Here is a 27,995-nt window from a genome sequence, read left to right on the forward strand (position 1 = left end):
GAGGCGAAGACTGAACCAGCCCCCTAATGGACCGGACCGAGTACCTGAAAGAGGCGGAGCCATGGGAAAACCCCTGGGTGCAGACACCGAGCAAGCAGCGCCTGAAACCGAGGCTGTCAAGGAACAGCTGAATCCAAACAGCCCAAATGGAACGTCTGCCAGGGCACCAGGAACCCGAAACCGGTGAACTGGGAAAGAACCAACCCTGGCAAGCAAAATGCCCCACCTGGGACCCCCCAAAAGACCAACAAGTCCGATAACGGATGACAATGAGAAGCCGTTGCTTGCAGAAACTGCCCAACCGCAGACTCTGCAAACAGCAAGGACAAAATGGCGATGAAAACCTAAGAGCCAGGATCCAAGCAGAGTGCAACGAGGAAGCGAGCACCACTAGCAGACATGTGAGAGGTGAAGTGAAAATAGTGACACTGCATCCCACAGGTTCGGCACAACTAGCTCCAGAAGAGCAGAACGACGCAGGCACTGCCGAGCAATGTAGGAGAACTACTTAGGATGCGTACAGTACAAAAATAAAAATTACCATATGGAAAAACAAAGAAAAGTCCATAGCCAGGGCCGCAAATCCTAGCTGCTCCTGACCCAACGAAAATGTACCGTAGGGGGCAGGAGTCGTTGGTTGGAAATTCCCTCCACCTGCAGACAGTGCAGCACAGCAGCTGGTAGTGTGAGACAAGGAGAAGATGAAAGAACTCAGGTCTGTAACTGAACACTGGTTCTGTTCAATATCAGGGAACTGAACATGGACATAGACCAGCTCAGCACTATCATTAGTATAGCCAAGATGCACATACTAATACACACAACAATGTGCAGGATAGAGGAAGGAAATACGTTAATATGCAATGAAAAGACCTTTAATATGGTCCCCAGTACCGGTAGCTAGGGACAAGAGAGTATCATCAATATGATGAACTAATATGTCCTAGGTAGCAATTGGTAACTGAATATACACAATCAACAATACATTCAGAGAGATTCCAATGTACAGTATATAGAAGGGTGCAGCCAGGCACAGAATGATGGTTAATGAATGAATGTCCAGAGTCAAGAAAAGATTCAGTCGCCAAAAGATTAGATCAAGTTACCGAAATTTGGGGCTGTGCCCCACAGTGTAACGAAGAACAATAGATACGGGCATATTAAGGTCATGTTAAGATGCATGCAAATTGACCATGCAACACACTACAGACAATACCTAACGATCATTCAAAAATCGAGAACCAGTGTCTGGTTGACTGTCGCCAGACTGTATAATCTCTCCTATAAAGAGTAGGCACTATAATGTCACATCACAGCTTAGCCATGTAATATTCTGGGAGCATCGCTAGTGGAGTACGTCCTGAGTTGCGTGAGCAGTAGGAGAAGATTAGTGTAGAGGTGGAGGCGGGGTCACTCCGAGCCACCCTACACCCGGATTCAGAGAAAAGAACTAGGAATTTTCCCTAAACAGTGCATCCTCACTCTAACAAACCCCGCTCTAGCGAATTCCCGGAAGATCCCAACAGATTGAATTCGGTACTAAATGTTCAGTGGAACATACAAATGTTTGATTAAGCGAGGATTGCTCATCCAAGCGATCACCGAGACCTGGTTGATACCTGGTTGATGGGGTTCTGGGAGTTCTTCTACTCCCAAGCCCGGTCCGAGGCCAGGCTCGACTTGTGAGAGTTTGATCCACCAGGCTGTTGCTTGGAGCACCCTGCAGGCCTACATACCCACCACAGCCTGGCTGATCTGGAACTTCTCTTAGAAAACAGTCCAGTTTTCTCTTGAAGATGTCCACGGTTGTTCCGGCAATTTTTCTTATAGTCGCTGGGAGGACGTTGAACAACTGCAGACCTTTGATGTTTATACAGTGTTCGCTGATTGTGCCTATAGCTCCTCTGCTCTTCACTGGTTCTATTCTGCATTTTCTTCCATATCGTTCACTCCAGTACGTTGTTATTTTACTGTGTAGATTTGGGACCTGTCCCTCCAGTTTTTTCCACGTGTATATTATTTGGTATCTCTCTTGTCTAAGAGAGACGTCTCTCTTGTCTCTCGACCAAGCTGTCATAGGTGATGACAATCACTGTCACCAACTATGATTCACCAAAGTGTAAACAGTTGTGCAGTGTTATATTTTGTTTACCCATTGTTCCCAGTGAGAAATGGTTGAAGGATGATAAAATGGTGTCGGGGAGGCAGGTTACATCATTGGTGAAGGTTGGAGTCTAGGGGCAAGTGGTGTCAGTAGTTGAGGGTTTAGTGTCAGGAGGCAGGTGGTGGAAGTCATTCTCATTGGGGGTTGTCAGGGAAGACCTGGTGGTGGAAGTTGTCAGGGGAGGCAGGTGGTGTTAGGTGGTGTCAGGGGAGGCAGGTGGTGTCAGGGGAGGCAGGTGGTGTCAGGGGAGGCAGGTGGTGTCAGGGGAGGCAGGTGGTGTCAGGGGAGGCAGGTGGTGTCAGGGGAGGCAGGTGGTGTCAGGGGAGGCAGGTGGTGTCAGGGGAGGCAGGTGGTGTTAGGTGGTGTCAGGGGAGGCAGGTGGTGTTAGGTGGTGTCAGGGGAGGCAGGTGAAGAAATATATATATTTCAGTATATATATATATATATAATATATATATATATATAATATATATATATATAATATATATTTTATTAAATATGACCGAAAAAGTAAGATTAATAATTCTAACACGAATTTTCTCAATCTTTCGTACATTATGCTTCACTGTTGGAGGTAAATCAAAAATCACTTCTCCAAAATTCATTTTTATTTCTAGTCTGACGCGACACGGGCGCGTTTCGTAAAACTTATTACATTTTCAAAGACTTCACAAATACACAACTGATTAGAACTTGCGTTTCCCTGATTTTATATCTACATTTGAGTGAGGTGGGAAGGGTGATGTGGCATTACATTTGAGTGAGGTGGGAAGGATGATGTGGCATTAGAGGATATTAATAGGGTATTAAAAGTATCAACACAAGACAGAACACGAAACAATGGATATTGAATAGAAGTGTTTGTAGAAAGCCTATTGGTCCATATTTCTTGATGTTTCTATATTGGAGCGGAGTCTTGAGGTGGGTAGAATATAGTTGTGCAATAATTGGCTGTTGATTGCTGGTGTTGACTTCTTGATGTGTAGTGCCTCGCAAACGTCAAGCCGCCTGCTATCGCTGTATCTATCGATGATTTCTGTGTTGTTTACTAGGATTTCTCTGGCGATGGTTTGGTTATGGGAAGAGATTATATGTTCCTTAATAGAGCCCTGTTGTTTATGCATCGTTAAACGCCTAGAAAGAGATGTTGTTGTCTTGCCTATATACTGGGTTTTTTGGAGCTTACAGTCCCCAAGTGGGCATTTGAAGGCATAGACAACGTTAGTCTCTTTTAAAGCGTTCTGTTTCGTGTCTGGAGAGTTTCTCATGAGTAGGCTGGCCGTTTTTCTGGTTTTATAGTAAATCGTCAGTTGTTACTATAAAACCAGAAAAACGGCCAGCCTACTCATGAGAAACTCTCCAGACACGAAACAGAACGCTTTAAAAGAGACTAACGTTGTCTATGCCTTCAAATGCCCACTTGGGGACTGTAAGCTCCAAAAAACCCAGTATATAGGCAAGACAACAACATCTCTTTCTAGGCGTTTAACGATGCATAAACAACAGGGCTCCATTAAGGAACATATAATCTCTTCCCATAACCAAACCATCGCCAGAGAAATCCTAGTAAACAACACAGAAATCATCGATAGATACAGCGATAGCAGGCGGCTTGACGTTTGCGAGGCACTACACATCAAGAAGTCAACACCAGCAATCAACAGCCAATTATTGCACAACTATATTCTACCCACCTCAAGACTCCGCTCCAATATAGAAGCATCAAGAAATATGGACCAATAGGCTTTCTACAAACACTTCTATTCAATATCCATTGTTTCGTGTTCTGTCTTGTGTTGATACTTTTAATACCCTATTAATATCCTCTAATGCCACATCATCCTTCCCACCTCACTCAAATGTAATGCCACATCACCCTTCCCACCTCACTCAAATGTAGATATAAAATCAGGGAAACGCAAGTTCTAATCAGTTGTGTATTTGTGAAGTCTTTGAAAATGTAATAAGTTTTACGAAACGCGCCCGTGTCGCGTCAGACTAGAAATAAAAATGAATTTTGGAGAAGTGATTTTTGATTTACCTCCAACAGTGAAGCATAATGTACGAAAGATTGAGAAAATTCGTGTTAGAATTATTAATCTTACTTTTTCGGTCATATTTAATAAAATATGTCTACAGGAAAGACTGCTACCAAAATATACTAATGTTAAATATAATATATATATATATATTTCAGAATATAAATATATATTTCAGGGGAGGCAGGTGGTGTCAGGGGAGGCAGGTGGTGTCAGGGGAGGCAGGTGGTGTTAGGTGGTGTCAGGGGAGGCAGGTGGTGTCAGGGAAGGTAGGTGGTGTCAGGGGAGGCAGGTGGTGTCAGAGGGAGGCAGGTGGGGTCAGTAGGTGAGCTCTGGTTATCAGTTATCAGCTAGTTAGCAACACATGGCTGGCACCTCCATGCTTCCACCTCAATAATTCACTTGTAGAGCGAGGATATTATTGGGATAATCTACGCGCTACACACTCACTGTCTGCTTTTCACCAAATTAGCTGAGGAAATGTTACCATTTCAGTTGTTTGTAACACATTGCTCTATCATATTCCATAGTCAAAATGAAGAATTCATAATAAATGGTGGTGTCAGTGGTGAAGGGGGATGTATTAGGGGAGTGGAAAGGCATCAGGGAAGGAGGGTGTGAGTGGAGACCTGTCCACCACCAATTATGGCGTCTGCTGACTCCGCACCATGTGGCTGCCTCAATACTGTACTATACTCACATGATGCTTTTCACTTAATTAGGAGAGAAAATTTTACCATTTCAGTGGCTTGTAACACATTGCTGTATCATATTCCTTAGTCAAAGTGAAGAATACATAATAAATGGATGTGTCAATGGTGAGAGGGATGTATTTAGGAGGGGGAGGGGGGAGGGGTAGGAAGTGAGCTAGCCTCTTTTTTTTTTTTTTCCTTTTTTTTTGTGTGTCAGTGGTGGGGGATGGTGTCAAGAGAAGTCTGGTCATGGGGGATGGTGTCAGTGGTGGGGGATGGTGTCAGAGAAGTGACTGATGATGAGCTGGCAGATTATTATCGACACCTAAAGGGCATGAAAGATATTATAAGGAAGCAGCGCACAACGAAGAAACAAACTAAAATGCAAAAGTTTTTGGTACAGTTTCACAGTAGGCCTACAGGACCAGCACCCAGCACTAGCAAGGACTCTCTTTGTGAGTCTGGTACAATTTTTCCTAATGCAAATGTGTCCTGGCACTGGCATGGCATGGCATGCATATTATATTATATAATATATATTATATTATATAATATATATTATATTATATAATATATATATTATATATATATATATATATATATATATATATATATATATATATATATATATATATATATATATATATATATATATGACTGAAAACTCACACCCCAGAAGTGACTCGAACCCGTACTCCCAGGAGCAACGCAACTGGTATCTACAGGACGCCTTAATCCGCTTGACCATTCAGGCTTGTTCGCATTTGTGTTCCTCACGTGTGCCTCAAAGAATGAGGCGATTTGATAAAATGCTATGCCCAAGATTACCATCTGAGTGCCGGCGGGGAAGCGGTTCATATAGCTTCGGCTATCACTTCCTTTTGTCTGGTCATTATGGTCAAGCGGATTAAGGCGTCCTGTAGATAGCAGTTGCGTTGCTCCTGGGAGTATGGGTTCGAGTCACTTCTGGGGTGCGAGTTTTCAGTCGCATATAGTCCTGGGGATCAATCAGGCTTGTTCGCATTTGTGTTCCTCACGTGTGCCCCAAAGAATGAGGTGATTTGATAAAATGCTATGCCCAAGATTACCATCTGAGTGCCGGCGGGGAAGCGGTTCATATAGCTTCGGCTATCACTTCCTTTTGTCCGGTCGTGATGGTCAATACGGATTAAGGCATCCTGTAGATACCAGTTGCGTTGCTCCTGGGAGTATGGGTTCGAGTCACTTCTGGGGGTGTGAGTTTTCAGTCGCATATAGTCCTGGGGACCATTCAGGCTTGTTCGCATATTATATTATTATTATATTATAAAAATTATATATATATATATATATATATATATATATATATATATATATATATATATATATATATATATTTCAACTTTAGCCAATACCTATGTTGACTTTAGTGCTACACAAGCAGGAGGAGCTGCCAATCACCGGGAAGCGGCCAAGTCACGTAAATACAGAGACCTTGAGCACCACTACAATTTTGTCCCCATTGCCTCAGACACACTTGGTGCCTGGGGTAAAAGTGCTGCTAGCTTTTTGAAGGAGTTGGGGTCTAAGCTAATCGCAACAACTAGAGACCCTAGAGCTGCCAGTTTTCTTTTTCAGCGCCTTAGTGTGGCAATCCAGAGAGGAAATGCTCACTGCATCCATGGTTCCTGCCCGCCATCTGAGGAGCTGGAGGAGCTGTTCGACTTGAGACAGGCAGCCTTGCACCCTGCATGTAATCAATATTGTAACATTTTTTGTGTAATGACATTTTCAAATAAAGTTAGATAAATATACACACTTAACAAAAGAATAGGGGTGGTAGGAGAAGAAAATATCAAAGTGTTCAGTGAGGATCCACAAGGTCTTCTCTGAGTACTCTTTATTTTCTTCTCTGAGGCTATGGGTCCCTACACTTGCACCAGAGGTGGTACCCCTTCTAGGTTGTTAAAAAAAAAAAAAAAATAATAATAATATATATATATATATATATATATATATATATATATATATATATATATATATATATATATATATATATATATATATATATATATATACTGTATGTATATATATATATGTCGTACCTAGTAGCCAGAACGCACTTCTCAGCCTACTATGCAAGGCCCGATTTGCCTAATAAGCCAAGTTTTCATGAATTATTATATTTTCTCTAATTTTTTTCTTATGAAATGATAAAGCTACCCATTTCATTATGTATGAGATCAATTTTTTATTAATGGAGTTAAAATTAACGTAGAAATATGGCCGAACCTAACCAACCCTACCTAACCTAACCTAACCTATCTTTATAGGTTAGGTTAGGTTAGGTAGCCGAAAAAGTTAGGTTAGGTTAGGTTAGGTAGGTTAGGTAGTCGAAAAACAATTAATTCATGAAAACTTGGCTTGTTAGGCAAATCGGGCCTTGCATAGTAGGCTGAGAAGTGAGTTCTGGCTACTAGGTACGACATATATATATATATCATACTTAGTAGCCAGAACGCACTTCTCGGCCTACTATGCAAAGCCCGATTTGCCTAATAGGCCGAGTGATTTTCTTTATTTTCAATATTTTTTTTCCAAATACTGTAGTTTATTTTAATTATTATCATTATTTTATATTAAGACCATAATTTATTGAATTAGTTTTGTTAGTTTAGGTTAGGTTTAGATAGGTTAGGTTAGGTAGGGTTGGTTAGGTTCGGTCATATATCTACGTTAGTTTTAACTCAAATTAAACAAATTAACTTATATGTAATGAAATAGATTTATCATTTCATAAGAAAAAAATTGGAAAATACTTAAATTCAGAAAAACTTGGCCTATTAGGCAAACTGGACCTTGCATAGTAAGCCAAGTATGACATTCTGGCTACTAGGTACAACATATATATATTATATATATATATATATATATATATATATATATATATATATATATATATATATATATATATATATATATATATATATATATATATATATATATATATATATATATGTATATATATATATATATGTATATATATATATATATATATATATATATATATTATATATATATATATATATATTATATATATATATATATATATATATATATATATATATATATATATATGTATATATATATATATATGTATATATATATATATATGTATATATATATATATGTATATATATATATATATATATATATATATATATATATATATATATATATATATATATATATATATATATCTATATATATATATATATAGATAAATATATATATATATATATATCTATATATATATATATATATATATATATATATATATATATATATATATATATATATATATATATATATATATATATATGTCGTACCTAGTAGCCAGAACGCACTTCTCATCCTACTATTCAAGGCCCGATTTGCCTAATAAGCCAAGTTTTCATGAATTAACTGTTTTTCGTCTACCTAACCTACCTAACCTAACCTAACCTAACTTTTTCGGCTACCTAACCTAACCTAACCTATAAAGATAGCTTAGGTTAGGTTAGGTAGGGTTGGTTAGGTTCGGTCATATATCTACGTTAATTTTAACTCCAATAACAAAAAATTGACCTCATACATAATGAAATGGGTAGCTTTATCATTTCATAAGAAAAAAATAAGAGAAAATATATTAATTCAGGAAAACTTGGCTTATTAGGCAAATCAGGCCTTGCATAGTAGGCCAAAAAGTGCATTCTGGCTACTAGGTACGACATATATATATATATATTATATATATGTATATATTATTGTGATAAAGGCCGCAGAACACCAACACATGTTTACACCATCCATTAACAAACGATCACCCTTCGGCCCATGCTCATCAAATGAGGTCCTCCCTTCTTTTGGGAAGGGTGACTACAAGGTTTATTTAACTATTATTATTAAGGCCGAGACAGATTACTGAGATAAGATGTGATCATACAATAATTAGATATAGTATTTAAAGATGATAAATAGTACGGAAGAGTACCAATGAGTCCTATAAAGGACTGGAGGTAAGCCTCACCGGAAATCGACAGATGTTCCAATAATTTTTTAACTATTGAAGTTCTCCTCGAACCTTCGAGTTCCTTGATAATCGTGCACAAAATCACGAAGGCTCATATGGGTCCATTGGCATACGTGACAAATGGTCATGTAGGATCACGATATGATTCGAACATGATTGTGACATGAAATAGAAGAATACACTTTCTAGATAAGAATGCTGAGAAAGTGGTTAAAATTACCCACAGGAACGAAAGCAAAGGACCCAAAGGGACACGGAACCGAACCCGGGGAGGGGCCGATACCCAAACCAACTCATACGTAGAGGGAGAGGGGGGGGGCCGGAAAACCCCCACTCTATGTAATAGTAAGCCCCACTCAGAGGGTAAGAAAACCCAGGAGGGGTGTAATGGGGCCCAAGGCCCCCAAGTCAGCCCCCTTCCCCCACAACCCCAGGAACTTCTATACCAGGACCCAGGGCCGAATCATCCTCAAAAGCCCCAGCCTCAAAAGAAAAAGCTGGGGCAGCTGTAAAAACACTAAGGAAGGGGGCTGACTGGTCAGACCCATACACAACGGCTGGAGGAACTGACTCGAATGCCTCCATCGCCACCCCGGAAGGGGCAACCCCCCATAACTGCCCGAGTCTCAGAATCCACTAAACCCCTCCCCGACCCCGAAGCCCTCAGACGCTTTGGAGCCATAAGCGGGGGTGGGGGTGGGGACCAGAAGAAACCTCAGCAGGGGAAGAACAAGGGGAAGCGGACCGAACCAAGTCTGAAGCATCCAACACCCCCCCCCCCCCCCAAGACCAGATCCCTATAAGCAAAGCGGGGCAGCCTCAGGGCATCCAGGGTAGCAATCAACCTAGCACGTTGCAGCAACCTAAACCTAGCATGCAACGCCTGAGCCGCTTGCACCTGGATAATGTCAACAGTGGATCGGATGAATGGAGACACAAACAAACAACAATGCTCGCAGGACTCTAGGTCAAAGGTGTCACCGAACCAACAGGCAGCTTGATGGAGGCATAAACAATGAGTGTCGGCCTGAGACAAAAGGACAGAGCAACCCTCAAACTCACTGAAGGCGAGAGGGTCCCAAAGGATCACGTCCATTGGACCCCTTGCGCCCCCGCAGGGTTTCCCAGGACCCATAGATTGTTATCGCTAAGGGTAAGCCCAGGCGGGGTACTACTAACCGGCGCCCATGTCTACTAAACTTCTAAAACTGAACCCCCGGGACGTGTCCACTCATGGGGGGCTTAGCAGGGGGTACCACCGAACACAGGAAGTCGAGACCCTACTAGAACTGGGAGTAGGGGAACAAGAGTGGCCCCTCCCCCCCACCAGGTAAAAACAAAAATGAAAAGAAAACCCCCGCAAGAGGACAACGTACCCAGGAGGAACAGAGCCGGCCGCTGTAATAGGTGAAAACTAGCTGCGCAGTACTCCGCGCCCCTACCAGTACAAAACTACCACTTACCGCAAGATAAACAAGGGGGTGGGGGAGGAAACTCCACAACACTCCCAGGGCGGTCAATCACAAAGCAGCAAGAGACCATCAGAGGTAGACCATAAGGTGACTCGTGGAAGATAACCTCAAGCCCCATGGGCAGTACTTACAGGGCACTCAAGGAAGAGAACCCTAAGCACATGCAGCCCGAGTGCCTGTGAATATTACTCCCAGCTTGCGCACCGCTGGAAGAGTAGTACTGGACACAAGACACAGCATAACACAGAATCAGGAGCTGGAGCTACACAACCGAGTCACAATCACATCAGCTGAGTACTAACAGGTCTGGGGCTCCCCACTTACCCCTCCCGGGGAGGGGGGAGCTGTGCAGACAAGCGGCCCGGCAAGTGTGACGTCATACTCGTTTGCTCGTTTTTCATTTGGGGAGTTTTGTTCACTCGTTAGTTTTCAGTAGTACTTTTAACCAGAATAGGGATTTGTTTTGAGACACTTACCTTTCTGGTTGCCCAGCCCAGTTGATGGCAGACATAGAATGCTCCAAACACATGTGCACTTCTATAGGCCATTGCTCCTCGTGCCTCTGAGGGGGCCAGGTTCTGGCTCGTGGTCCCCGGTAGGCCTAGAACTCCATTCACACTGACTGATACCAAAGTCTAATAATATACATACCAGCCTGGATAGCTCTGGGAAGCCGAAGGGGCTCCCCCCCAGAAAAAAAAAAGAATTGTAGATATATAAAAGAAAGTGATTTGAGTCCCTTAATGTGTTCCACTGTACCTCTAAAGCTTCTGCATGTTTGTCATGCTCCAGCAACCACTCAATGCGATCGTCAGCACTGCGTGGTTTGGCTACAACAACATCTTGGGGGCACACAATATAAAACTGCCTATCTTCCACCAAACACTCTGAAAAAAAAAAAAAAAACAGCGTTGAATGTAATGAAACACCATTTTCTGGCTAGAGCCCCGAAGGTTCCCAGGAGCTATCAGACAGATGTATTAGTCTGGGGGCTTCATATTAGTCTGTGGCTTCCGTCATACGGAGTTCGTGTCTACCAGGGACCACGAACCAGAACCTGGTCCTCATAGAGAGGTGCGGGAAGCAATGGCCTATGAAACTCCCTTGTATGAGAGTATATTCATGTCTGCCATCGACCGGGGTTGGACACCCAGAAAGGTAGGCGTAGGCACCCCGGGGTTGGACACCCAGAAAGGTAGGCACCCCGGGGTTGGACACCCAGAAAGGTAGGCACCCCAAAACAGACCTCTCCTGGTAGAAAAATTGCAACCTGAGACCAAACAGAGGCTAGGAACTCACCCCGAAGGAAAACAAGATAACAAGCAACATGTCATCACACCGTGCACGGTTCGTTTGCGCTGACCCCCACCGAGCTGACCGACAGACCACTAGCTCGGAGACTGACAAATGGAAACAAAACTGCCGACAGGAGGGAGGGTGGGGGGGGGGAGGATGCCAGGGAGCCCTCTGGGACTCTACACAGAAAATGCCGTTTCAATACATTAAACGCATCCTGAACCGAAGGGGTCACCACAAACCAACGGGAAGAGAGAAAGAGATCACCCGATCCAAGAATCAGGATAGCTCAGACGGCGCATGAGCAGGCCGGAGGTGAAACAACGCACGAGAAAGCTTGTGGAACAGAGAAGAAGTAACATCTGCCCCAAACCCAAAGTGAAGCGGCTCTGCCAGCACCGTACGATACGAGGCGACAGTATTTGGCACATGATGATGGTTCTGAAACAGCCGAGAGAGAAAAGAAAAAAAACGATTAGAAACTGAGAACAACACACGAAGGGACAATAAGTAATGAAAGGACCGCCAGGAAACTTCATACTGCCACTGAAACAAAACATGCAGGTGGGACACCATCAATGAAGCCACCTGATCACCATACACATGGTGATGAACCCATGTCAGAGAGACCAGACACAAAGATCAGACAAGAAGATCGAACCAGCCACATACCGGACCAGACCAATCTGCTGAAAGAGGCAGAGCCGAAGAAAGATCCCTGGTACGGACATCAAGCAAGCAGCCCCTGAAACCAAGGCTGGGCCAGCCACCAAGGGGCCAACAGGACTACTCTCACCTGGAAAGTCTCCAACCGAGCCAGAACCCGAAGCAACAGCTGAACCGGGTCAAAGGGGTACAGGTAACCCCACCGTGACCAATCCTGCCAAAAGGCATTGACCCACGAAGGCCTTGCAGTCGGAGAAGGGCGCCACATATACCAGGAAATGCCTCAATGACACTGACACGAAGAGGTCCACCGCTGGGTGCCCATATGTCCGACAAAGCCAACTGAAGGAGTCGGCGTTGACCGTCCATTCCGTGGACAGGGGAATGAGCCGGGACAGGCCATTGGACACTCCCTGGATATGAACCGCCCAGAGAACCAAACCCTGAGAATCCAGCATATGAGTCACCCAAAGTAACCAGCCCTAAAGAGCCAAGGACTGCATTGAACCCCCACAGTTCAGACAATGAACGCAACAGCTGAAGCAAGGTCCCCAGTGTCCGGACCCAGCGATCGTGAGAGCGGCGGAAGAGACGTCCCAGAAGTAACCAGAACAGCCACTGAAGCCAGATCCGATCTGACGGATAGACCAGGAAGACGAAGTTGATACTCATGCACAGCTGCTCTAACTACCGACGAGTGACCCAGGTGCCCTCCAAAAACACCCAAATGCAGGACTGAAGCTGCCACTATGCCGCTAGAGAAAAAGACAAGGAAGTGGTCCGAGAGTCCCACACAAGACCCAGCCAAGTCTGAACCAGAGGGAGAACCAAATGGGACTTCCTCCAGTTCACCTAGAACCCGAACCCGGCAAGCTGGGAAAGAACCAAATCCTTGGCGAGCAGACACGCGGACCGGATGGAAGCCCAAACCAGCCAGTTGTTGAGGCAGGCCAGAACCCCGAGCCCCTAGCAGACGCAAATGGGCCACCATGACCCGGGTAAGGTGTGTGAAAACGTGAGGAGCCAGATTCAATCCGAATGGAAGGCAACGAACGTGGTAAGCGTGCCGTGTAACGACAAAACCAAGCCAGTCCCTGAACCCCGGATAAATCATGAGGCGCCAATACACGTCCTGGATGTCTAGAGACACCATCCAAGCATCTGGCTCCAAAAGGAGCCGGACCTGGGACAGAGTGGCCATCCGAAAGGTGGGGCAAAAAATCCAGGGGTTCAGACAGGACAAGACCAGAATGAACCTCAGATCCGCACAGTTCCGTTGCGCTACTGGAAACAGGCGGGAAACCCATCTAAGGGACGTCATCATTTCAACCATGGCCAAGTATACCCACGCCAGGATGACTTGACAGAGTGCAGGAAAAGAGGCCTGCCCTGCCAGCTCCAAACCCCCCAAAGGTGGAGCAGCCACCCAACGCCACCCGAGGCTGGAAGAAACAACCTGAAACGCCCGCGAATCGTGGGACCAGGCAAGGGCAAACAGGGCGAGCCTCCCCGCAATCGTCCCATCAATGGGGCGAACAGAGAAACAGCCGACGACCCTTACGAGAAGCTGACCGACGCACAGAGCGAGCACTGCACCGACCAGCCACTATCGGCTATGAAGGAGGGGCTGGCTCCCAAACCTTCGCACGATCCTTCCGGACGTACCCCCCCCCAACCAACAAGTCCAACACGGAACAGCAACTAGATATAGCCGCCTGCAGAAACAGTACTGCACAACTGCAGACTCTGCAAACAGTAACGGACAAAAAGGGGATGAAAATCTAAGAGCCAGGGCCCAAGCAGATTTTGGCCTCTCGGGACCCGACCCCCAGAGGCCAAAGCCAACAGAAAAAAGAGCCTTGGAGAAACAATCCTGAACCGAAGGTGCAACAACAAACCGAGGAGAAGAAAGAAAAGAGAGCACTCTGTCCAAAGACCAGGACAGCTCAAGCGGTGCATGAGCAGGCCGGAGGAGAAACAATGCATGAGACGGCTTACGAAACGGCACAGAAGTAACATCAATACCGAAAGCATGCTGAAACGGCTCCGCCAGCGCCACATGATACTAGGCGACAGTGTTAGGCATAAAGTGACGGTCATGGAACAACTAAGAGAGAAAGGACAACATCACCCTAACAGAAAGAGAAGTACAACGATGAAGACGCAAGAAGAAACGGAAGGACCGCCAGGAAACTTCATACTGCCACCGAGACGAAGCCCGCAGGTAATTACCTAAGTGTAATTATCTAAGTGTACTTACAGGATGAGAGCTACGCTCGTGGTGTCCCGTCTTCCCAGCACTCTGTCATATAACGCTTTGAAACTACTGACGGTCTTGCCCTCCACCACCTCCTCCCCTAACTTGTTCCAACTGTCTACCACTCTGTTTGCGAAAGTGAATTTTCTTATATTTCTTCGGCATCTGTGTTTAGCTAGTTTATATCTATGACCTCTTGTTCTTAAAGTTCCAGGTCTCAAGAAATCTTCCCTATCGATTTGATCAATTCCTGTTACTATTTTGTATGTAGTGATCATATCTCCTCTTTTTCTTCTGTCTTCTAGTTTTGGCATATTTAATGCCTCTAACCTCTCCTTGTAGCTCTTGCCCTTCAGTTCTGGGAGCCACTTAGTAGCATGTCTTTGCACCTTTTCCAGTTTGTTGATGTGCTTCTTAAGATATGGGCACCACACAACTGCTACATATTCTAGCTTTGACCTAACAAAAGTCGTGAACAATTTCTTTAGTATATCGCCATCCATGTATTTAAAAGCAATTCTGAAGTTAGAAAGCGTGGCATAGGCTCCTCGCACAATATTCTTTATGTGGTCTTCAGGTGATAGTTTTCTATCTAGAACCACCCCTAGATCTCTTTCTTTATCAGAATTCTTTAAAGATTTCTCACATAATATATAGGTTGTGTGGGGTCTATGTTCTCCTATTCCACATTCCATAACATGGCATTTATTAACATTAAATTCCATTTGCCAAGTGGCGCTCCACGTACTTATTTTGTCCAGGTCTTCTTGAAGGGCATGACAATCATCTAAGTTTCTTATCCTTCCTATTATCTTAGCATCATCAGCAAACATGTTCATATAATTCTGTATACCAACTGGTAGATCATTTATGTAGACAATAAACATCACTGGTGCAAGAACTGAACCCTGTGGTACTCCACTTATGACATTTCTCCAGTCCGATACATTGCCTCTGATCACAGCCCTCATTTTTCTATCAGTCAGAAAATTTTTTCATCCATGTTGTACCTGTCACTCCTCCAATATTTTCCAGTTTCCAGAACAACCTCTTATGTGGAACTCTGTCGAAAGCCTTTTTTAGGTCCAGATAGATGCAGTCAACCCAACCATCTCTTTCCTGTAATATCTCTGTTGCTCGATCATAGAAACTGAGTAAATTCGATACACAGGATCTTTCAGATCGAAAACCATACTGTCTGTCTGATATTATATCATCTCTTTCCAGGTGTTTTACCCATTTAGTTTTAATTATTTTTTCCAATATTTTGACTATTACACTTGTCAATGATACCGGTCTATAATTAAGGGGGTCTTCCCTGCTTCCACTTTTGTAGATTGGAACTATGTTAGCCTTTTTCCACACATCAGCTACAACTCCTGTTTACAGGGATGCCTGAAAAATCAGTTGAAGAGGAATGCTGAGCTCAGGTGCACATTCTCTCAGAACCCATGGTGAAACTCCATCTGGACCAACTGCTTTGTTCTTATTTAGCTCCTTGAGCATTTTTTCCACTTCGTCTCTAGACACCTCTATGTGCTCTATGTTGTTCTCTGGAATTCTTATTGAATCTGGTTCCCTGAAGATTTCATTTTGTACAAACACACTTTGGAACTTTTCGTTTAATGTTTCACACATTTCCTTTTCATTTTCCATGAATCTATTTCCCATTTTCAACCTCTGAATATTATCCTTTACCTGCAATTTGTTGTTTATGAATTTATAGAATAGACCTGGTACTGTTTTACATTTTCTGCAATCCCTTTTTCAAAATTTCTTTCTGCCTCTCTCCTCACTGCCGTGTAGTTGTTTCTCGCATCTTTGTATCACTGGTATGTTTGGGGGTTCGGCCTCTTCCTGTATTGATTCCATTTTTGTGTCTTTTGGTCTCTGGCCCTCTCGCACTTTCTGTTGAACCAATCCTGTTTCCTAGTTCATATAACATATAACATTCTAACATAGAGATGATGATAAACTCTAGTAAAAAATACCATACGCAAAGACTCGAGGAGAAGATCGAACCAGCCACGTGACGTTCCGGTCCGATCTGCTGGAAGAGGCAGAGCCACGAGAAAACCTCCGGGTTCTGACACCGAGCAAGCAGCATCTGAAACCATTGCTGGGCCGACCACCACGGGGCCACGAGGACTACTCTCCCCTGATAAGTCTCCAAGCGAGTCAGGACCTGGAACAAGAGCTGATCCGGGGGAAAGAGGTATAGGAACCCCCACTTCGATTAGTCCTGCTGAAAGGCATCAACCCTGACAGCCTCGCAGTCGGGGAAGGGCGCCACATATAGGGGGAAGGCGCCATGACTACGCCAATGCAAAGAGGTCCACCTTGGGGCAAATGAACGTCAGGAAAAGCCAAATGAAGGAGTCGGCGTTGACCATCCATTCCGTGGCGAGGGGAACGAAATGAGACAGGCCGTCAGCCAAGACGTTAGACACTCCCCGCATGTGAACTGCCAGGAGAGCCAAACCCTGAGAACTCTAAGCAACCAGCGCCAAAGAGCCAAGGACCGCATCGAACTTCCCCGGTTCAGACAATAAACCACCTGGAAGCAGCCCGAATGCAGCCGGATCGTTGATGCGCGGGCGACTCGAGTCCTCCAAAGAGCAAACCACCCCGCCGCGAACTCCTGCACCGTGCTGTTGGTTCGACGGAAGGACGGACCCCACCGTCCCTGGCCAGCCTGGTGAGCACTGGTCACAAAGCCCCAGCCGAGAAATGACGTGTCCGAGAACACATTGAGCAAGGGCTCATGTAGAAGCCAAGGCACTGAACCCCGAAAAACTCGAAGAGGAAGCTAGTGATGCAGCAGCTGACGCAAGACCCCCGGGGTCCTAACCCAGCGATCTCATGAGAGGCAGAAGGGAACCAGAACAGCTGACAAAACCAAACCCGACCCGGCGGGTAGATCATCATTGCGAAGTTCAGGCTCCCGCACAGACCCTTGAGCAACCACTGCCCCCCAGAAACAGGCGGAACCGTGAAAGGGCCGACACCCCTTACAAGAAACAAAACGTCGAACAGGGCGATCACTGCGCCAACCAGACGACGCTGGCCCCAAAGGGAACAACAGCTCAGAAACTGGCACCAATGGCCCACCTCGACCAGCGGAACCCTGAACCCTGGCACGACTTCTCCGAGATGGTCGAGAACGACCGCCCCGGAGAACCAACATGTCCGACATAAGAAGACAACTAGACGAAGCCGCTTGCAGAAGCTGAGACCGCAGCCTCTGCAAACAGCAACAGACAAAACGGAGACGAAAACCTAAGAGCCAGGACCCAAGTGGATTCCAATGAGAGGGCAAGCACAGCCTGACGGTACGCGAGGCGAGAAGCAAAAAACAGAGACACCGCCTCCTTCTGGATGGGCGCAAAGAGCTTCAACAGTGCAGCCGAGGCCCTAGCTGCCGAAGTCAGCACCCCAGACGAAGGCCCGTCGCTCAACGCTTCCACATCCTCCTCAAGCCAGGCAGAAGAAGGTCGAAAAGGGAAAAGAAATGTAAGACCGAAGCCAAATTCCCACGGGCGTGCAAATCCTCCGCAACCAACGATACCGAAACAAGAGGAACCTGCACGTGAAGCTGGAAAAGGCCAACATCCCGGGAAAGCACGGGGGGCAAACAAGCACATGTTAAGGTGCTCAAACTCGCCCCCCAGATAAACCTGCAGAACTGTAGAAGTTTCACGCCAATCAAGTGTGCGGGTCTGACAAAATCCATGCCACACCCCTCAATGAAAAGAATGGGCAGTCTGCCAGTCATGAAGACTCCAGAACCTCTAAACGCACCCAAAAGCAGGAAGAACCACCAAACTCAAAAGAGGACGGATCCATCCCAGAGGCATAAACTGGGTCTTGCAAGAGGTATGCAGCAAGAGCCTCCCAAGCCTCCTTCATGCAGATATGGGAAGTAGAAAACCTCTTGAAAGACGGAGCCGAGGTACCCAAAGGAGCCCAGAACCGAACCCAGGGGGGAGCCAAACCCAAATTATACTCATACAGGGAAGGCGGGGTAAGAAAATCCCTCCCCCTGCAACAATAAGCCCCACGAGGAAAGCAAAAGCCCCCAAGTGGGGTCAAAGGGGGCCCAAGGCCCCCAGGTCGACTCCTCCCCAGCCCCAAGATCTCCCATATCAGGACCCGGGGCAGAGCTGTCCTCCAAACCCTCTACCCTTGAAGAAAAGGCAGAGTCCAAGGGGAAAGGCAGACAAGAAGGGGGCCTGCTGGTGGGACCCAGAAGCCACGGCAGGAGGAACTGGCTCAAATGCCTCCGTCCCCAACCCGAATGGGGCAGCCCCCGAAGCTGCCCGAGTCTCATCACCTACTAAACCCTGTGCCGAATCTGAAACCCTCAGACGTTTGGTAGCCAGACACGGGGGGAGGGGGGGGTTGCTGTTCCCTAACAGCAACATCATCAGAATAAAACTGGAGCACATGCAGAGAACATGACTCGCAAGACGTCAAAGATGTCGTTGACCAAACAGGCAGCATGATGGAGGCAAAACAGGTGACTGTCACCCCGAGACAAAGACACACAGCAACCTTCAAACCCACACAAGGCAGGCTGGAACTCGGGAGACGCATCCATGGGTCCACCAAGCCCCAACAGGGGTTTCCATGGCCTGTAGGGTAACAACTACGGGAAGCCCGGGCAAGGTGTTGCTAACCAGTTAAAAAAATACCAAACTAACAAGGGGTAGATGACAATACTGAAACCCGTGATGTGTACAAGCACGGAGGCCTAGGAGAGGGCTACCAAAACAGTATCAGGGGTAACTATAGTTCCACTAGGCAGACCCCCCACCAGGCAAACAAAAACAAAAACAAAAAAGAAAAACCCCGCAAAAGTACACCGTCCCCAGAGGCAACAGGAACCGGTCACCGCGTAGGTGGCAGGTCGCGCAACACCTTGTCGCCTCAACCAGCACAACACCACTCCCTACCCAAGGCCAAACAAGGGCCCCAAGTCCCAGCTGACCCCAAGGGCCCCAGGCTGCCCCCTCCCCTTCTCAGGGAGGGGAGAGCTGCACGGACGAACGGCACGGCAGTAAAGTGTGATGTTTGCTTGTTTCCTTGGGATTGTAGGGAGTTTCTACCTCTCTTTTCGTTTTTTGTTTTAGTTTCTTACCATGTGGGGTTTGTTTTGTTATGCCTACCTTCTGGGTGCCTAACCCCGGTCGATGGCAGATAAGGGAAAACCCCCAACCATAATGGGGTTTTCCAGGGCCATTTCTCCCTGAAACCTCTCTGAAGGGGCCAGGTTCTGGCGCTGGTCCCTGGTAGGTCTGAACTCCATAGCTAATGTCCTGGTCTATTATAACATACATTAGCCCAATAAGCTCCAAGGAGCCATAGGGGCTCTCCACAAAAAAACAAATGTTGAATGTAATAGAACACCAATTTCTGGGAAAGCCCTGGTAGCTCCCTGAAGCTACAATGCTGATTCTGCGCCAAACTACTAGGTGCCATCCATATTTGGTGCCATCTGCCATCTAGCCATCCATACTCCAAAGGATACCTGATCTACCAGGCTGTGACTCATACGTCAGGCTGCGAGCAGGCAGCATGGTTTACCAGGCCAGCAACGAGGAAGCCTGGTCGACGACCGGGCTGCAGGATCGCTAAGCCCCGGAATCCCTGAAGGTAACCTCAAGGTAACCATCAGCTGTTCAGTTCTTTTTGGCCTACTGAGGACCACAAGCCAAAACCTGGCCCCCTCCACAGAGGAGCAGGGTGCAGTGGCACAATGATAAAATTAACAGTGTATTTTAACGTCTGCCACCACCGGGGAAGCACTCACAAGTCAGCGAAACAAATCAACTCACTGTTGGTTATAAGATCGACTCATCAAAACTTCCAAAGAACTTCAACTATGTGCATAAATTATAGACCAATCATAAGGTAGGAGGGAGGCATACTGGGTCAGCTGGCTGCTCCACCCTCAGTTCTATGATGATGGAAAGACGATCCCCAATTCCCTGGCCAAGGCAGGGTATCAGGGAGCCACCGAGGCTCACTCAGAAATTGGCATCTTATTACATTCAACGCTGGTTTTTTTTGGGGAAGCCCCTTGTGGCCCACTGATGCAACCTACCCAAGGAGATAGAAGGAAGGGGACTGACCAAGGAGGAAGGAGCACTGTAGGTATCACAATAAAGAAGAAACTGTGGGTTGCAGCACATGATCCCAGGCCATCCAAGACTGACGAGGACCAGATACATTCATGAGATACCTGGCTGTCTGGATCCTGCTCAACTGCCAAAACCCCCATGCCTGAAAATCAGCCCAAGATATAGGCAAACACAACTGAGAGCAGCAAACGAATGAATGGCATGGGCACGAAGGTAGACTGCAAGCTGGCTAGACTCAAAAATGCTGTGGATGACCAGAGAAATATGAGCCCCGGTACATGGGAACCAGGAAAACAGGATCAACCCCCCTAATGAGTCTACCAAAGCAGAAGTGGCGCACAAAGGTAGTGGCAAGGAGCCACCACCAGACAAAAAATACGATGTACCCCTGGCAAAATCATTCGAGTATCAAGCAGCAATATGAAACCAACTACAGAAGCCAACCAACTCATTCTTCACCAAAGAAGAAAGAACCGGTCTGCAGACAAATAAAACGATGGCCAAAGTGGCAAAGAGCCATCACTGAACCAAGCATCAAGCATTAACAGATTCCTATGGATACAAACGGACTCATTTTTCACCATAGAAGAAGCCAGCTGCAGATGAACAAAACGACCCTGAAGGCCAAAGAAACAAACACCCCAATGCAGAAGGAGAGCAAGAAGCTAACCTATGTGACAACTGGAGGCAAGGGAGATCAAACAATGCCTTAAGAAAACAATCTCTGACTGAAGGGGACACTTCAAAATGAGAAGAAGAAAATTAATAAAACCAGCGTTGAATGTAATGAAACGCCATTTTCTGGGTGAGCCCCGGAGGCTCCCTGGAGCTTATCGGGCTAATGTATGTTATATTAGACCGGGACATTAGCTAAGGAGTTCAGACCTACCAGGGACCAGCGCCAAAACCTGGCCCCTTCAGAGAGGTTTCAGCGAGCAATAGCCCGGGAAAACCCCCTTGTGATTGGGGTTTTCCTTATCTGCCATCGACCGGGGTTAGGCACCCATAAAGGTAGGCATAACAAAACAAACCCCACATGGTAAAAAACAAAAACAAAAAACCGAACAGAGAGGTAGAAACTTCCAACAATCCCAAGGAAACAAGCAAACAAGCAAACATCACACTTTACTGCCGCGCCGATCGTTCGAGCAGCCCTCCCCGCCCCGAGAGTGGGAGGGGGGAACCCCGGACCTCACCGCGCTGGCTGCCTAGCATCAGTTCGGAAGCTAAGCTTCAACTAACGCAAAAAAACCGCCGACCTGTGGGAGGGAGGGTTGCCAGGGAGCCTCCGGGGCTCACCCAGAAAATGGCGTTTCATTACATTCAACCCTGGTTTTCTGTGGGGAGCCCCTATGGCTCCCTGGAGCTTTATACCCAAAGAGAAGGAAAAGAAAGGGCTGACCCGGGAGGCGGCCGCCACAAACTCCGCAAAATGAAGCTCGAATCAACAGGCTGCAACCTGCGACCCAAGGCAACAAGAACGCACAGGAGCAGATGCACCCATAAAGAACGGGCAGCCAGGAACCTATGCAACCCTCAAATCCTCGCGCCCGAAATGAGCCCTAGACTTCACCAACACAGCAGCAAAAGCTGCAAACGTCAGAACAGCACAGGCGCAAGGATAGACCGCAGGTTGGAAGACCTAAAAACTCTGCAGACGACCTGGGAGACTCGAGCCCTGAAACAGGGAACGAGGGGAACCTGATCAACCCAAAGCGTATCCCCAGACACGGTACGCAGGTAATGGCAAAAAGCGCAACCGGATAACACAGGATGCACCCCTGGCCGAACCAAACAAGCATCAATAACCAAAGAACTACCCCCCCCCCCCTGGTAAGCAGCCGTCTCGACCGTCGCCAGAAGGACGGAGAAAGGCTGCAAACGTACAAACCTATCATCAGAACCAAAGAGCAGAAACCTGAACCGAAGGGGCTACCACAAACTGAGGAGAAGATAAGAGGGCACCCTGATCAAGGACCAGGATGGCTCAGGCGACGCATGAGCAGGCCGGAGGTGAAACAAAACACAAGAAAGCGTACGAAACAGGGTAGATGTGATGTCCACCCTGCACGCAAGCCGGAGTGGCTCCGCCAGCGCCGCACAAAATGAGGCGACAGTAAGAAACAACAAATAACTAGTCCTGAAAACCCAAGAAAGGACAAGACAACCCGATGCGAAAGAGGAGACGACCTATGAAGAGCAAGAAAAGGTGCATAGAAACACCAGGACCATCATACTGTCGCCGAGACGAAGCTCGCAAGTGGGACACCATCAACAAAACCACCTGATCACCACAGAGATGGCGATACCCACGTCAAAAACCAGACGAGAAGAGCTGAGGAGAAGGCCAAACCAGTCACATACAGGACCGGTCCGACCTGCCAAAAGAAGCGGAGCCACAGGAAAACACCTCGGGTTCGGACACCTATCAAGCATCGTCTGAAAATATAGCTGGGCCGGCCACCAAGGGACCATGAGGTTATCTTGAGATGATTTCGGGGCTTTAGTGTCCCCGCGGCCCGGTCCTCGACCAGGCCTCCACCCCCAGGAAGCAGCCCGTGACAGCTGACTAACACCCAGGTACCTATTTACTGCTAGGTAACAGGGGCATAGGGTGAAAGAAACTCTGCCCATTGTTTCTCGCCGGCGCCCGGGATCGAACCCGGGACCACAGGATCACAGTCCAGCGTGCTGTCCGCTCGGCCGACCGGCTCCCTATGAGGACTACACTCTTGGGAATGGGCTCCAACCGAGCCAGAACCCGAAGCAACAGCTGGACCGGGAGAAGAGGAACAGGTACCCGCACCTTGACCAGTCCTGCCGAAAGGCATACTCTGTGAACGCCTCGCAGGCGGGTAAGGGCACCACATAGAATGGGCGACGCCTAGACCACGCCGACTCGAAGACGTCCATCACCAGGAATCCAAACATCCTGCAGAACCAACGAAACGAGTCGGCGACGACTGGCCAATCCGTTAACAGAGGAATGAACCGATACAGGCTGTCCGCCAGGACGTAGGACACACCCCGGACATGAACCTCACAGTTAGCCAAACCCCGAAAATCCAGTAAACGAGCCACTCGAAGGGACTGACCCCGAAGCCAAACACCTAAGAGAAACCCTGAGGTTCTGGTAAAAAAACGCCAGGAAACAGTCCAAATGGAGCTGAATGGTAGAGCACCGAGTGACCCAAACCCCCTGATGCGCAAACCAGACAGCCATGAACTTCTGAACCATGCTGTGAGCCCGACGAACGGACAGACCACACCTTCCACGGCTGAACTGGTGAGCATTGGTCACAAAGCCTCTGCCGAGAGATGATCCGTCCGTGAACACATCAAGCGAAGGCTCAGGGAGGTGCCAAGGTACGGAACCCCAAAAACCCCAAAGAGGAAGCTGATGACGCAGTACCAACACAAGATCCCCAGAGGAACGAACCCAACGATTGCAAGAGAGGCAGAAGGAGAGTCTCTGAAGGAATCAAACAGACACCAAAGCCAAACCCGACTCTGCGGGCAGACCAGCATATCGAAGTTCAGACTCCCGCACAACTGCTCAAGCAACCGCCGAGCAGCCCAGGACCCCCTCATGAACAGCCGAAGGTGGGACCACAGCTGCAGAAACACTTCTGGAGGGAAGGACAAGGAGCAGCCCAAGAGCCCTAAACAAGACCCAGCCAGGTCCGAACCCGGGCCGGAAACAGATGGAAAGGCCTCCAGATCACCAGGAAACCAAACCAGGCAATCTGGAAAGAACCACACACCTGGCGAACAGACAAGCGGACCGACTGGGAGCCCACACCAGCCAATCGTCGAGGTAGGCCAGACACTGAATCCCAGGGCAGACTCAGACAGGGCACTAAGATCCGGTAAAGATGCATAAATACACCAAGTGCCAATTACAAACAAGGCAAGGCAACAAAAGCGGCAAGCCTGAAGTCTCACCACCAACTGTGCCAGTCCCGGAAAACTGAAGAAGAACGTGCCAAGAATTGACCTGGAAGTCCAGCGCCACCATCCAGGCACCCGGCCCCAACAGAAGCCGGACCGGAGACAACAGTCCTCCGATGAGGGCATAGAATCCAGGGCGCAGACTGGAGAAGTCCAGAAGAACCCCAGAAGGATGGGGCGGATCGACCACGTCCAACGCACCCACTAAGATGACATTATGAAGCGCAGGGGAAGAAGCCCACCCTGCCAGCCCTGAACCCCCCAAAGGAGAAGCCGTCCGCCGCCGCCGCCAGAGGCTGGAAGACAATCAAAAGCGACCCTAACTGTAGGACCATGCGAGAGTCAACAGAGCAAGCTGCTCCCCCAGCACCCCGTCAACAGCGAAGGGAACTGAGCCCCTGCTGAAAGAAAAAGCACGCATATATATATATACACATATATACACATATATTATGTAATTATGTACATATACCAGGTTCCAAGGGGTTGTCATAGCCAGGGGGTGGTAATGGGGGACAAGCTCCCATGACCTATAAAATGCTCCTATATGGCACACATCTCCAATAGCCTCTGACAACCAAGTCCAACTACTGGCCAGCACGGGTGGCTTAGTCTAAGTCCAGCGGAACTGCTTTTACCGACAGGAGAAGGGGCGAGGGCGTGCCTCTGGCGCCTTAACATCAGCTGCTCCGGGTAGATGGGACTCGATAGCCTAGGAAGGAAAACCCTGATTTTAAACCTACGCTGCCTTGCGGCTATACCCCTTTTTTGGGAAAGGCTTCAGGAGTCAACCTCGAGGAAAAATCCGGAGTAGGAACCCCTAAGGCAGTTCATTGTTGATGTCGACCTCGTTCTGGCAGCTCCTGCGACGTTGCTGGAACCATGTGTATTGGAATTTGCCTTTCTATTGGATAATTTCAGCAACGTGGAGAGGGGGGACCTGCTGCATGGGTAACAGCTTCTCCTCCATATCAACCTACCCAGGCTTTATGCCCTGTCAGGGCGCAACTCCATAGCCTTTAGACTGAAGGATGCCTACTATACTATGTACATATACATACATATTATGTACACATACATATACATACATACACAAACACAAACACACACACACAAAGGTGTATTACACACACGTGCATATGCACATACACATGTGCACACACACAGTGTACACATGCACATGTACATGTGCACACACACAGTGCACACATGCACATGTACATTTGCACACACACACACGTTTATTGTGTTTATGTGATGTTTATTGTGTACATAAATGATCTACCAGTTGGTATACAGAATTATATGAACATGTTTGCTGATGATGCTAAGATAATAGGAAGGATAAGAAATTTAGATGATTGTCATGCCCTTCAAGATGACCTGGACAAAATAAGTATATGGAGCACCACCTGGCAAATGGAATTTAATGTTAATAAATGTCATGTTATGGAATGTGGAATAGGAGAACATACACCCCACACAACCTATATATTATGTGAGAAATCTTTAAAGAATTCTGATAAAGAAAGAGATCTAGGGGTGGTTCTAGATAGAAAACTATCACTTGAGGACCACATAAAGAATATTGTGCAAGGAGCCTATGCGATGCTTTCTAACTTCAGAATTGCATTTAAATACATGGATGGCGATACACTAAAGAAATTGTTCATGACTTTTGTTAGGCCAAAGCTAGAATATGCAGCTGTTGTGTGGTGCCCATATCTTAAGAAACACATCAACAAACTGGAAAAGGTGCAAAGACATGCTACTAAGTGGCTCCCAGAACTGAAGGGCAAGAGCTACGAGGAGAGGTTAGAAGCATTAAATATGCCAAAACTAGAAGACAGAAGAAAAAGAGGTGATATGATCACTACGTACAAAATAGTAACAAGAATTGATAAAATCGACAGGGAAGATTTCCTGAGACCTGGCACTTCAAGAACAAGAGGTCATAGATTTAAACTAGCTAAACACAGATGCCGAAGAAATATAAGAAAATTCCTCTTCGCAAATAGAGTGGTAGACGGTTGGAACAAGTTAAGTGAGAAGGTGGTGGAGGCCAAGACCGTCAGTAGTTTCAAAGCGTTATATGACAAAGAGTGCTGGGAAGACGGGACACCACGAGCGTAGCTCTCATCCTGTAACTACACTTAGGTAATTACACGTGAGAAGAAAATTACAAGCCGCCGACCAGTGGGCAGAGAGCACCACGCCGGAAAGGCAAAGAAGGCACAAAACTGCATCAAACGGCCCACCTCGACAACAAAACCCCAAAGTCCCAGCACGACCACAACATGTGCCAAGACTCAAAAAAGATCAGTCTGCAAGCCAGGAAGACCCCGGAACCCCAGAAGGCAGAGCCGGGACACATGAGGAAACAAAGCCCCCTGAACCCACAAAGGGGGCCCAAGAGGAAGAAACCTCCGGAACAAAACCAAAGAACCCAAAGGAACCCAGAATAGAACCAGGGGGAGCCCAAACCACCACATTTGCCGGCGGAGATACACCACAGAAAGGCAAAGCACAGCCCCCAGACAGAACCCCCAGGGAAACAGTCAAAACAGACCGAAAACCGAGGGACAAGGTGTGGGAGCAAGCATAACAGACAGGGACACTGAGCCCAAACCCTAGGGCCCAGACCCAAAACAGACAAAACAGAAAACCAGATGTAAAATCAACACTCAAACGTTCCCAGAGGAACAGAAAACGGGCAGAAAACACCAGAAAAGCAAAGAAACGACAACAGGAGAATAAAACCCCTGAAAAAGGTGAAAAAACTCACCCAAGATGCTCGCTCGCACACCCAGGTGTATGTAAACAAACTGCAACGCCGCCCTGGTGGCCACGCCAAGAAACCAGTAGAAGAAAATGGCCACCAGAACAGAGGGCTGTGACTGATGCAAAAGATACAAACACACACCAGCAAAAGTGGGAAGCAAGCAGGATGGATTGGCGAAAAACTCCGCCCAGAAGCAGAAAACCCCGGCAGGGTCAAACAGCCCCAGAACTGCTAGCAGGCATCCCCCACAGCCCCGGGAACCCGCAACAGAGGCCCCAGGGCACAGCCGTTCTCCAACCCCTCCGCCCTTAAAGAAAAGGAAGAGTCCAAAGGAAAGGCAGCAAGAAATGGCCGGTGGTAAGATCCAGAAGCCCTGGCAGGAGGAACAGGCTCAAAAGCCTCCGTCCCCAACCCGAACGAGGCAGCCCCCCCAAAACCGCCCGAGTCTCGGCCCCAACTAAACCCCGCCCTGACCCCGAAAC

General features: G+C 47.1%; 1 protein-coding gene across 4 annotated transcripts in view; it reads right to left on the minus strand.

Moving 5' to 3' along the window:
* The window catches only part of lt (vacuolar protein sorting-associated protein light), a 263,565-nt gene that overhangs the window by 131,401 nt on the left and 104,169 nt on the right, over positions 1-27,995 (minus strand). For all 4 annotated transcript variants that reach the window (XM_045740821.2, XM_045740818.2, XM_045740819.2 and 1 more), the window contains exon 8: positions 11,178-11,305. In XM_045740821.2, the coding sequence (XP_045596777.1) occupies positions 11,178-11,305 (128 nt within the window). The remainder of the gene's footprint in view (positions 1-11,177; positions 11,306-27,995) is intronic.

The sequence above is a fragment of the Procambarus clarkii genome, chromosome 13, assembly GCF_040958095.1.
Source record: "Procambarus clarkii isolate CNS0578487 chromosome 13, FALCON_Pclarkii_2.0, whole genome shotgun sequence".
Classification (NCBI taxonomy): Eukaryota; Metazoa; Arthropoda; class Malacostraca; order Decapoda; family Cambaridae; genus Procambarus; species Procambarus clarkii.